We start from the raw sequence: 12,829 nt of genomic DNA, 5'->3' as shown, positions 1-12,829 counted from the left end.
AGAATAAAATATAATATTTATGAGGGGTTTAATGACTGTGTAACATAAAATTTTGAAATCTTTGAGTGGTACTGTAAGGATTATAATTCGCCTAACACAGTTAATAGATATATCAAAATTATGTTATACACATGGGATACTTCGTACTTTGTTTCACTCAATCAAACTGATTCGTTAAAATCTAGTTTCGAAAAACATTTTAAATAAGTAATAAACTAAACTACAATAATGAAGAGATAGTTATAAGTTAATAGAGAATATATTTCATGTATAACTAAATATGTGAAAATCATTACTTTCCTGAAAATTCTTTTGTCTAACATTTGTTTTTAAAATGCAGCTTTAGTAGTTTGAAAAGAGGTATGATTCTAGCAAATTTCTAAGAATACGTTTGAAGCCATTGGGGCGATGTGAATCGTTTGTGTAATTTTCTTACAATGAATAACATGAATTATATATTAATAACTTATGTATTATTTAATATAAACCAATATATTACAAAACATAAATTATATTTTAAAGAAATTGTTTGCTGAAACGTTGCATTGAATGTTATATAAGTAATTTTTATTTTCAGGTGATAAACCACATTCCTGCAAGCACTGTCATAAGCGGTTTGCGTTGGCTTGCAATTTAAGAGCACATTTAAAAACGCATGAAGGTAAGAACCAATTCATTTCAATTGTAAACATTTGTTTGCAAATTATGATTGTAATTTAACTTTTCTCACTTTTTAAATTTAATCTATTAAGAAAATGTCATCTTTGAAGTCTGAATATCACTCTTGTTTCACTAAAAAAGTAAAGTTTCAAGTTAAAAAAAAAATAGTACTTGCTTCTGAAATCAGTTTAAAGATACATAAAACCCCAAAACTAATCTAAATCTTTTCAAGGAACATTTTACGAGACCAAAACCTAAATTATTATTCTGAAAGAATGTTTATAACACCGGGATATTTGCTTAACTCTAACCTTCATAGCATTCATAAAATTAAAACTATTTCTTTCCAAATAGGAAATTGATTTGCTCCTCATAAATATCTTCAATTAATTTTGAAGCAAAGAATGTGTGAAAAGCTTTCGGCCTTAGAACAAAACCTGATTGTCTTAACCTGATAAAGAATGTTCACACATAGTATCAAAGCATATTAATAATTCATCAGGATTGTGAATTTAAGACCATTGCGTCAACAAAAAAATACAATTACAATCATTCAATGAATGATGAGTCTACAGTAAAAGTTTAAAGGGCGTATCTCTATCAAAAAAAGTTACTTATGAAATTCGAATTGAATAAATGAAATAAATTGTGAGCCCTGTAGGGCTTGACAGAAGTTCGATTGGTAGTTCCATCAAGAAGTGGATTTATTCCATTGCCTTTGGATTGGAAATGGAAGTGCATTGAAATTCAAGTTCGTCACCATATTAATCCTATTGAATTGATTAAAAATGAAAATCAATTCTCATACATCAATTCCTCTTTATAAGCATCCTTACTTTGTTGTTTTCATTTTTTTCAATTTTATACGACAGGTACGTTTAATCCATATCATGGCAAAAGAATCAATTAGAATTATTAAGATTTTTTATCATTATTTTTTTACGGCTTCTTTTACATTAACATTTCACTTGGCAAATTGGCAACAAGTCATCGATGTGATATAATTAGATGCTGGATTTGAGGAGTGGCTCGTATCAGCAGTGGTCAGCTGCTTCATATTATTGTTTTATTTGTACCAGCTATCATATTAATTTATGAGTACACTTCAAAACTTGAGAACTATTTAATTCAGTAGCTCAAGCATCATCAATAAGAATAATTTAATTTTCTAAGACTAGAATAACTATTATATGTAGAAGGCGTCTATTTAGTATGAATTGAATTAATTATACATAAGAATAAAATTATTCTAATATTGCCTATTAAACGCAATTGGTTGTAACTTTTCGTGTTTCGTTAGATGTATAGATATAAGCCGATTTTTTCTTCACTTTTGCAAAAAGGTTTTAGCGAAAAGTTGTTAAATCTTTTATTTTGCTAACTAATTTGATGTTGATTGACTGTTTAATAATTAATTGATTCAACTTTAGTTGCAAATAAAAACATGCAATAAAAATTATTAACTTCATTTTACTGAAATTTAAGTAATTCCAGTTCTTGTATTAATTTCTAATTTTATGTTCCATTATTAAGAATTCATTTTATTAAAAAAAATAGGCAATAAAATATATCAATTGGTAATCAAAAATATGCACAGCTTGTTTAGCAAGAAATATAAATTTATAATTCTTATTTACATGTTAGAATGTGAGAAAATGTTTTCATTTTATAGAGATTAAAAATAAAAATTTTATATGCTTGTGTTAGTTTACATCATTTTTTTTTCTTTTTTTTTCATTGGAGAAAAAAATATCAAAAAATATGATAATAACAAAACAAAAAAAAAAACCAGAATGACCTATTCAATTTCGAGTCATTAAAAATGTGTATCTTTTTCTTTAAAAAAAAAAAATAATTTTCGCTTAGCTGTAATTAACATGCGCAAAAGCGAAGGAAACAATTAAAACTTATCTGAAAATTCGAAATAAAAAAAGTAGTCCTTGACTAATGAGTATCGCTTCAAAAATGTACAAATTGAAAGTAAAAGTCGACATGTTTCGAGCACTCAAAAACGGGAACCCATTTTCCAAACTTGACCGACGTGAATCTGAAGATACAAAAGTAATTTGAACTATGAAACGTAAAGTTTCCAGTGAAAAACGGAAAAATATAAAAATGTTTTTATGTAACCGTAAGTGATATCTTAAAGCATTTTAAGATCATCTATTTAATCATCTTATATAGTTGACAAATAGGTATCTATTTTTTGTTATTTTGCTGATAAATTACCTCAAAAACAACATAGTTTTATATTTCAAAAAATTTGAAATAAAGTTTATAATAGTTTTAAGAAACCCAAAAAAATTCTTCATGCATAAAGATTCCACCAAGACTAAACATCCTACCATTGGCCTTTTTAAATTGCAGTTCTTTAAAACTTCTCAAAAGATAGTTTTTCGTTTTTCTTATTATTATTTCTAAGAATATTACGTCAAAGCTGGCGAACTTCACCTTGATTTTGCCGCCATTGAAACGCCAACGTCCATTCAAATGTCAAAATAAGATGATCAAACTGCAAATTAAATAATAATCGCCAGTTAAGCAAGAACTTTAGCAGTCCTTAATATGAATTAACTAGTTTCTTTGGCGATGAAGCATAACAAACATCCACTAATGAGTTTTTCCTTACTCTTTGAAGAGAACTAACAGTACCAGCTGTTGGCAGATACCTCTATTACTTGTTACATGCGATGGGAAGAAAAAATCCATATAACACCTCGACCTTTTACCTGTTATTTACATAATAACCGGTTTTTTGTGTTTTTATTTTAACTTGAACCCCCGAGTCGGGAGCTATAATAGGATGTTTAACTTTTGCTATTTACTGCTTTTAAAAGTAGTTTTTTTTCCCTCTTTTACTTTCAACTCATTTTTTTTTCATTTTCATCTCTTTTTTTTTTTTTCGTTTTCATCCATGCGTAGAAGCTAAGAATCTTTTAAAGACTGTTTTTAAAAGTGCCTTTTAGCGAGTCTTCTTAGTAATTATGTCCCTTTAAACACTGGTTGTTGTTTTTTTTTAAGAGATTTATATTTAGTTTACTAGGGTCATGTTAATATAAATTAATTATTAACACAGGTAAAGTACAAAAGATGTAAACATGTTTTAGAATTGTATTTGAAAGTGCATTTCAAAATTTTCTCTCTATAAATTTTAGAGAAACGACGTTTTAAGAGTGATAAAATGATAAATATCTGGTATTAACTAATTCCATTCTAAAATTAAATTTTGATTTGTTGTTGTTTGTTTGGATATTTTTGGCAACGCTGTAAGGTTTCGTGAAATGTAATTACATTAACACTCAACTGGGATTGTCAATAATCAATTTTAAAATAACAATACGTTTACGGAAAGTCTTAAATTCTGGAAATTACAATCTTAATGTCATTGATATTTAAATTTTTATGCTTTTAAAATAAAAATTACATTTTACTAACATTAATAAAATATTAGCATGTGCATTTATTATTATTTTTTATTTTATTCGTTCTCATCCTTCCGTGGAAGATAAGAATCTTTTAAATACTGTTTTTAAGAGTGCAGTTTTAGCAAGTTTTCTCAATAATTATGTCTCTTTAAGCACTAGTTGCTGCGTTACATTTTGCTTACTAGGGTCATGTCATTATCAATAATTAAATCTCGAATTACTGACACATGTGAAGTACAAAAATTGTAACCATAAGGGAGAAAAATATTTGCTCTCATTAAATTTCAAAGAAGCAGCTTTTTTTTTTAAAAAAAAATGATAAGCAATAAATATCTTGTATTAACTTAGAAATAATTTGATTTTAAAAATAAATTAGTGTCTTTCTTTAATATAAATGAAAGTTTCATTTTTTTCTTATTTAAGTAAAAAATAAATGTTTAATGAACATGGATAATTTTTGGCAACGCTTTACTGTTTCTTAAAATTATAATTGCACTAACATTTAACTCATATTTTCAAGAATTAATCTTAAAAAAAAGTAGTAGGTTTACGAAAAATTTTAAGCTAGTATCATTGTTATATAAATTTTCAAACTTTTAAAATAAAAATTACATTTTACTAGCATGAATATTAACTAAGCATGTACATTTTTAATCACTTTCAAATTTCTCATACACTGAAAAAAACTTCTATTAAATAAATATTTTTATCCAACAAAAATTTTTTTAAAATATCTAATACATCAATTTGTTAGCTAGCTATATTAAATTTTTTAGCTAATAGCTATTCTTGATTCATTTATTCTTTCATTTCATTTATTCATTCATTCCATTCAGTCATTTCATTTATTTCATTAATTTATATTCATCCATTTATTCATTTACTATTCTTCTTTATTCTACTCATATTTTAAAATAACTCTAATTCTCACATCCTTCACATCAATTATTTCAGCTAATTCTCGCATCAATTATTTCAGCAATGGTTTTTTGCAACTAATTAAAGAAAAAAAAGTTAATAGATTCTTCTAAACTTGACTTGCATTTAAAACTTAATTTTTAAAGAAGAAAACAAAAGTTAATAAAAGCCATTTTGCAAAAAGATTTTAACGAGTATGCATTTTTAACACTTTACATGAAAACAACGAATTAGTGACATTTAAAAAAAAATTAAATAAAACAAAACGTTTTGTTTTTCTGTATTATTGACGTATTTACGACTGAGAATTCACAAAATCTAATTTACTACACTTTCAATGATCTTTAATGTCACTTTTTAAAGTAATCAGTACAAAAACTACTCCTTATCTTTTCCTCTTCAATATTCAAGAATCTTGATTTAGACATCTCCATTAAAAATATATTAATATGTCAAAACCATATTAAATAGTAAATTATGGACTGCAAAGTAAGATATAATACTGCAAATCTTAAACATTGACCCACTTTTAGTTCTAATACATGACCATCAGAACGTTCTAATTTTTTTCCTTGCTTCTTCTTCCATTTCTGTAAAAGGTCCAGCCCATTAATTTTTTCAATTTTTTTTTTATTCATTTTTTAAAAGCGTTAAAGATTCCATACACGTCTATCATTGATATGTTCGTTTGATAGGACGTAGAAAAAGCAAATCGGATGATGTGAAGAAATATTTTATCGATTTGAAATCGCAAGGAAATAATTAGAGATAATTGCAGATCTCAACGCAGTTTCTAAGGTAATTCAGTAAGAAATCTTCCATGGGATTTTTGTTTTGCGAAATCAAGCATGCGTTGAGTCGAAATAATGAAAATGCGCATGTGCATTCTATTGATTTCGATCACTATAATACCAATTAATGAAAAAAGTTCTCATATGAATAAAACATAAAGCAATTTTTAAAAGTCAGCTGTTTTGACCTCTGTGAATATGCAACCTTGATTCAGATCCTTCGCAAAAACAATTTGATTCTAATTATTTTCATAACGCCAACTACTTTATTGTATATTACATTTTGCACGGTAAATACAGTGGATTAAAAATTATGAAAAATATTGTATTCATAATCAATGCTCAGAAATAGTATTTTAATCTGAAAATAAAACTTTCAATTTGGTCTGCTATAACAGAGATTCAGATTTCACTATTTGTAAAAAAAATCTTAATTATAAATATTCAGAAAGAGTAATCAATTCTTATAACACCGATTACATTTTTGTTCTGTTAATATAAATACTATACTATAAAATACATTATATTTTACAAATATTTATAATTATTGTAACAATGAAAATAAAAATTTGTTCTGTAGTAGAAGAAATTTAGATTTATTATATGCAAAAATATTATATTTATAATAAATATCCAGAAATAGTAATTTATTCGAATAATACAACTTAAAATTTGCTCAATTAATGAAGAGATTGGCATAAAAATATTTTATTAATAGATTATTTTAGAAAAAAAATATTATGCTTATAATAAATATTTAGAAATAGTAATTTGTTCCACAAACTTAATGTGCAATTTTCATTTTAATACAGAGATTCAGATTTTATTGTATAAAAAAATATTATATTTATACTATTTATTCGGAAATAGCAATATATTCTAAAAACGCAACATAGAATATGCTGTGTCAATAGAGAGATAGAGGTTTATTCTAGAAAAGCGTTTGACTTTACTATTTTCTTTATTTTATCTTATTCTATTTTTTGATAAATAAGATTTCTTATGCTTATATACTATTAAAATCTGGCGCAGGAAAAAAGGTAACCAATTTGGAAATAGATAGTAACTAATTTCGGTCGTTAATGAATCCATTGGACTAGGGTTACTAAAATGTACTCCATCCCCTTATTTTCTGCTTGAACTTTTATTTTTACTAAAGTAGTCAAATTTTAAGAATTTTTGGGGAAAATTCATATTAAAATTTAATTTTGATCAGAACAAAATTTACTTTTAAATTTATTTTATAAAATTTAAAACTCCTTGAAGAGATTTTTTCCAGTATTTTCTTTCCCCAAATTTCACTTTTTCAAAAATTTCAAATTGCATTTTTCCCATATTTTGTATTAAAAATAAAAAAAAATCGATGAAAAATAATAGGATTTTATTATCTTACGTAACCACTGCTTATTCTCTATCTTTCCTTTTCGTCAACGAAAATATGTATATCACAAACCCCTTCCCCTATAGGTGCTCACGCATTATTTATACGGCCCCTTTTCGTTAAAATTAACGAAACGAGATTCAGCTACCCAAGTGAAAAATTCGTAACTTTCCTATCTATGATTAACGCAAGAGAAACCGTGGAAAAAAACATAAATGTATGGTTTATTTGTGCTTTATCACATTGCTAAATTTTGAACATGAGCTGGTTTGGAAATTCGAGCTGGTTATGAAATTAAACGTTTAATTCGCAAAAAAAAATTTAAAATAATAGCCCCATACATATATTTTTTTTAAAAATTAGTATTCCAACCTATTTTTTTCTGATCTATGAAAGAAAAATTGCATCTAATCAATCAATCGGCATTCTTTTACATCGATTTCAGGCTCAGTAACAGCAATGAAAAGACTATGAAGGCATTTTTTATTTTCTCAATTAATATTCTTGACGCATTTTTTTTCTCGTTTAAGAAAGGCGTGTACTGTGACGAGTCAATGTCATATCATCAAATAAACATCTTGTAGGCGCTCCTTTAACATGTAACATGATAAAAATCGAACAAAAAAACGGAACATCTCACAGGCTGGCACAGATAGGGCCATAACCAACCTTGATCTATATTTTGTAGAACCCTTGTACGATTTTTTCCTCATTTTTTAAACAAGGTAGGACCGAAATGTTTTACATTATTTTTTTATTCAAATGTAGCTATTATTTTTCACCAGTGATGGATTGTTATATTTTGCGGTGAGATTTTTTTGCATAAGTGCTAAAACTGAATTTTGAAAAGCTTTTCACTCACATAGATTCAATCTCCATTAAAATTGATACGAGTTTAAAGATAATAAAGATAATTTGAATCAACTTTTATAATTAATACATTGATTTTTATTTAGTCATTTCATAATTTAATTTAGTTCTTTTTATCTTCTTTTTTTTCTTAAAAGTCAAAAAAGCGCAGTAAATCACCATTTACTATTGATATATATGGTGCCCAATTAATTTTGATAGTATTTTCCAACTGAATAAAAAAAAAACTAGCTAAATTTAAGCATAAATGGTACCAATTTATTTCGTCCTGGAGAAGCTAAAAAATCACCAATGATATTGTTGACACCAATGATGTATTACGGTAATCGAAGTTAATTTAATTCTTTTAAAAATACTTATAAATATAATTAGTAGATTTGGTACATATTAAAATTGAACCAATAATGTGTAGTTTTAATAGAGATACTGTAGAAGTGGTTTTTTTCGGGCATTCGAAAGGGATAAATACCCGAAAAAAATTGCTTGATCGAGGTAAATTTTGGCAATTATGAATTGACTTCAAACAACATAATGCAAAATATTATTAAATGGAGTTAACCATTATTTTGTATGGATTGAACAATTGCAAACGCGTTTAGCTTAATCTAATAACGCAAAGCCACTGGCAAGCAGAAAAATTTATAACAGATAAATAAAAAATGTGAAACTAGTATTGTTTTAATTACTGTGATGGTACATGCCTGTCAGTTTTGAGTATGAGTCCGTAGTATAGTTCAGTTATGATTTATTGATTACTTACGTCTTTTTTTTTCATCCCGTACAGAATACGGGTATTTAGTTTGATCTATATAATACTTAGTTTAATTATCTACATGAAATTTGTGTAACATGTTTTTTATAATTTCCTTTTTTTTTTCATTAGGTGAACAACAAGAAAAATGCACACAATGTGGCAAAGGTTTTCCATCCGCTGCTAAAAAATTGACTCACGGATATTGCCAACCATGCTACCAAAATAGCAACGGGATAGCATTAACAAAGAAATTCGAAAGCCCTACCAGGGAAGATGATAGAGACTCAACCAGGTCACCAACTGCAGAATCTCCAACAGAAACTGTGAGTTCCATCAAACGGGAGAGATCACCAGATTTAGCTACCACTTCACCCACACCTCCGCCGCCAATGCTACTTGGCATGCTAGATGAAGTCATGCTAAGATATCGCGAAGCTGGTGGTATGATACCACCGTCATTATCAGCTCTTCGGTTTTTGGAAGGGCTACCGGTGATTTCTCAAAGAAACTGAACCAAAGTATCAGGGGGAAAATTATAAAAATTGTGATTACGATGTTTTTTTATGGACTAGTGTCTTGTATGGACTGTAAAACTCAAGCACATATCTACAGCGCACTTATTTTGATGTACACTTGTACTCTTAGAACTCACTTTTTTTTGACTGGAGGGGTGTAGTAAATATTAGATGATTGTTTTATGAAATGTGTAAATACTAGTTTTTATTTTATGTTAGTCTTTGCTTAAAGACAACGTAAAAAAATCATTATCATTCCATTTTTAATTATGTTGTTTCCTAGTATGTAATTTTTGAAGATGGGCGAAAATCAAATTTCAATGTAATATTTATTTCACTATAAATTTTATTACGTTCTTTTTAGCCTATTTTAAGTAAGCAGTACACAGTACTGTTCTCTCTAAGAAAATTGCCGTCGAAATCAATTAATTTTTCCTAAAACAAATATTAATAAAGTATCAAAATGGTAATCTGAATAAAGTAAGATCAATTTAAAATGAAGCCTTGTTATGATCTTATTAATTTAAATATTTTCATGGGATTAAATTAGCTGCATTTTTCATTATTTCTTATAGATCTTAAAGGTAAATTCAATTAAAATTTTGAACTTAACTAGTGATATCAAACTTCCACTAGAAAATAAAATTAAAATTTAACCAAACATTACGATCATAAATCATACTAAAATAACAGCAGTTATGTAAAATCAAAACGAAGAGATTAAGCAAAAATTTTATATCAGAATAGAAAAATATTCAAAATAGCTGTAACAGTCACTGTAAAAATTATACACTCTTAACCTTTTTGTATATAGATATATTTTCGTTAGGAAATATTCTTACAGGTTATTCAAACTTAACCAGTGAAATTATGATATTAAACCAATTATCATATCAGAACGAAAATCAAATTTCGATCAAAATGTTAAATCAAACAAAGAGATTAAATCAAAATAATGAAATTATGTCATACAGTTCAAATGCGTCTTTCTTGTTAAAATAATATATTGCTAATCTCTTGTTAATTGTTAAAATGATATTTTATTATCGGATTCTTGGACGTATTTTCACTGATATATTGTTAAACATGTTTAGCTCTTATAGAGAAAATGAAAAGATTATTCATCTTCACATCAGTATATTTGTTAAAAATTCAATTAATTTTTTTTTAAAATACATGATTGTTATACAAATTCCAGTGCTAAATATCATTTTTGGAATATTTTTATGACATTTGCTAAAGACAAATATGCTCTTTACAAAATGTGCCTTTTCTTTTTGTACGTAAAAAGGAAAAAAAATATTTTGTACGATCTCTTTACTTCATTTGTACAAAGAAAACTGTGCCATCTATTTTTATACAACTTTTACACTTTGCGAATGCGTGTTTTACTTAATGTAAATCTCTGTGAGCAGTTTGGTCATTTTTGTGGAATCAAAACATTGAGCAAACTTTCTTCCGTCCATTGAGCAACAAAAATCAAAATGTAAATCATTCATTTAAAAATTTATGATGCAAATTTATTGCATTTGTTAAATATTTCATTATTTGTTTGTAATTATGTTTGAGAAATGATTTTGAATTGTATAATTTGGTTTACTGTTTTATATGGTGATGTTGAATTTGGTGTTTGTTAAAGAAAAATCAAAATTTCATCTGTTAAATGTAAAATATTTTCTTGGTATATTCTTCACAACAGTAATATATCATTTGTGTCTAGTCAGTGCCACATTTTTAAAACTGTATTACTTATTTTTGCTGTTTTTAGTATCCAAAAATTAAAATAAAGATGCTATTTTATCTAATTATAGATTTATTACTTTACTGTTGTAGTTTATTTGCTATATAATTAATTTTTCCTTCAAGATGAAAACTCAGCTGAGACAGACTTCATTATTTTGACCCAAATACCGAAAAATCAATCCTATCACACAACGAAAATTAATCATGTCACAAAATTCCCTGTCGGAAGGAATCGGGGTTCAGTCCTCGATTCTGCTAAGACCCACTGAATATATGCTCGTGAAATCTGTGGAATTGAAGTTTTGTTGTCGGTTACTGAGGAATGCCATGGTAACAGGTATCAGGAGAAAATTTCTCTCCCCGTATGATCCATGTCTAAATTAAAACATGAATTCAGGAATTGACAAATGAGCGGTTCCCTGACATTTTGGTTCAAGACGTACTTTTACACTTGCGTTGTTCTCTTGTTAAATAGAGGGCGTGACTTAATTCGCAAAACGTCCAATGGTTGCTGAGCTTGGATTGTCCAAGAGTCACTAGAAACAACAACAACAACAAAATTTCCTAAAATAAGTACCACAATCAATCATGACCTTGAACTTTTCAAATAATTGTATCAAAATCTCATGTGCCCAAAATTTCAAAAAATCAATAATATCTTAAAATTTTAAAAATATGTACCAAAATCAAACTTGTTTGAAATACTAATCATCTTGTAAATAGCAGAATCAATCATTTTCCCAAATCCTTAAAATAAGTACCGAAATCGAGTATGCGGTTAATTTACATTTAAATTAAATTTTTATTACACTATTTAATAAAGTTTTCTAAGTAATTACTGAATTTTCAAACTTGTTTGTTCGGCATATTATGGTGCACATTTAAACAAGATTTTTTTCTAATGTTAAATTCGAATTAATTGTATTCTGGAACAGTAGAGAATATTAATATTTAATTTATTTCTTTTAAATTGATTTAATAATCTCTCAAAAAAAACTTCCTTGGTGGGTGAGATAAAAGAAAATTTATCTTATACGAAACAAAAAATGATTGGGGAATCTGTTGTTAATCAGAAAAAATCTACATCAATTTTCACATTTGACTATCTACAAGCACACACTGTAAAAAATTACGGTAAAAAGAGCAGCATCCGTAACATCACTTTTACAGTAAAATTCATTTTGCAATAAAATCCATTTTATCGTAACTTTATTGTGACATTTTATGCCGTTATTTTTACAGTAATATTTATTTAATTAATAATTTTACAGAAAACATAATGCAAAAATTACGGTATATCAGAATTTTTTGTTCAAAAATTTTACGGAAAATAGATTTTTCGACAAAATATTAGTGTAATTTATTCCTTAATCTTCATACAGTGTAGTGACAACAACAAATGGAAATTCAATCACGAGCTATTTAATTATGCTTACAGCCCACTTATACTTTAAGTTTGAGATGAGTTAAAACACCTACTTAATATTAATATGTTCTGATACTTATAAACATGTAATTTTAACAGACCTTGGCAATCTTTAATTAATTGTCTCTTGCTCTGATTGACTATCTTTTAACATAGCTATATTTGGAACCAAACAGATAAATACGCCTTTGACTGGTGGAAATATAACATAATAAAAAATCATCTACAATCGTTTAACTTGGTTGAAGCGTCGCAGATATATCCGTTAAATGTAATTGGAAAATTGAAAGAAGGAAATGCTAAAAAAGTTGAGAGAAAGAAACGCTAAAAGCCCGAATTATTTATA

General features: G+C 26.9%; 1 protein-coding gene across 1 annotated transcript in view; it reads left to right on the top strand.

The window, feature by feature from the left end:
• The window catches only part of LOC147806270 (uncharacterized), a 91,493-nt gene extending 80,374 nt beyond the window's left edge, over positions 1-11,119 (top strand). Inside the window, exons 7-8 of the mRNA XM_087169079.1 lie at positions 578-661; positions 8,929-11,119. Of these exons, the coding sequence (XP_087025205.1) occupies positions 578-661; positions 8,929-9,311 (467 nt within the window). The 3' untranslated portion in view covers positions 9,312-11,119. The remainder of the gene's footprint in view (positions 1-577; positions 662-8,928) is intronic.
• Positions 11,120-12,829: the final 1,710 nt, after the last annotated feature.

The sequence above is a fragment of the Parasteatoda tepidariorum genome, chromosome 8 (assembly GCF_982258835.1).
Source record: "Parasteatoda tepidariorum strain Cologne lab strain chromosome 8, Ptep-v5.0, whole genome shotgun sequence".
NCBI lineage: Eukaryota > Metazoa > Arthropoda > Arachnida > Araneae > Theridiidae > Parasteatoda > Parasteatoda tepidariorum.
Note: the sequence above shows the minus strand (reverse complement) of the source record. Positions and strands in the feature narration are given on the sequence as shown.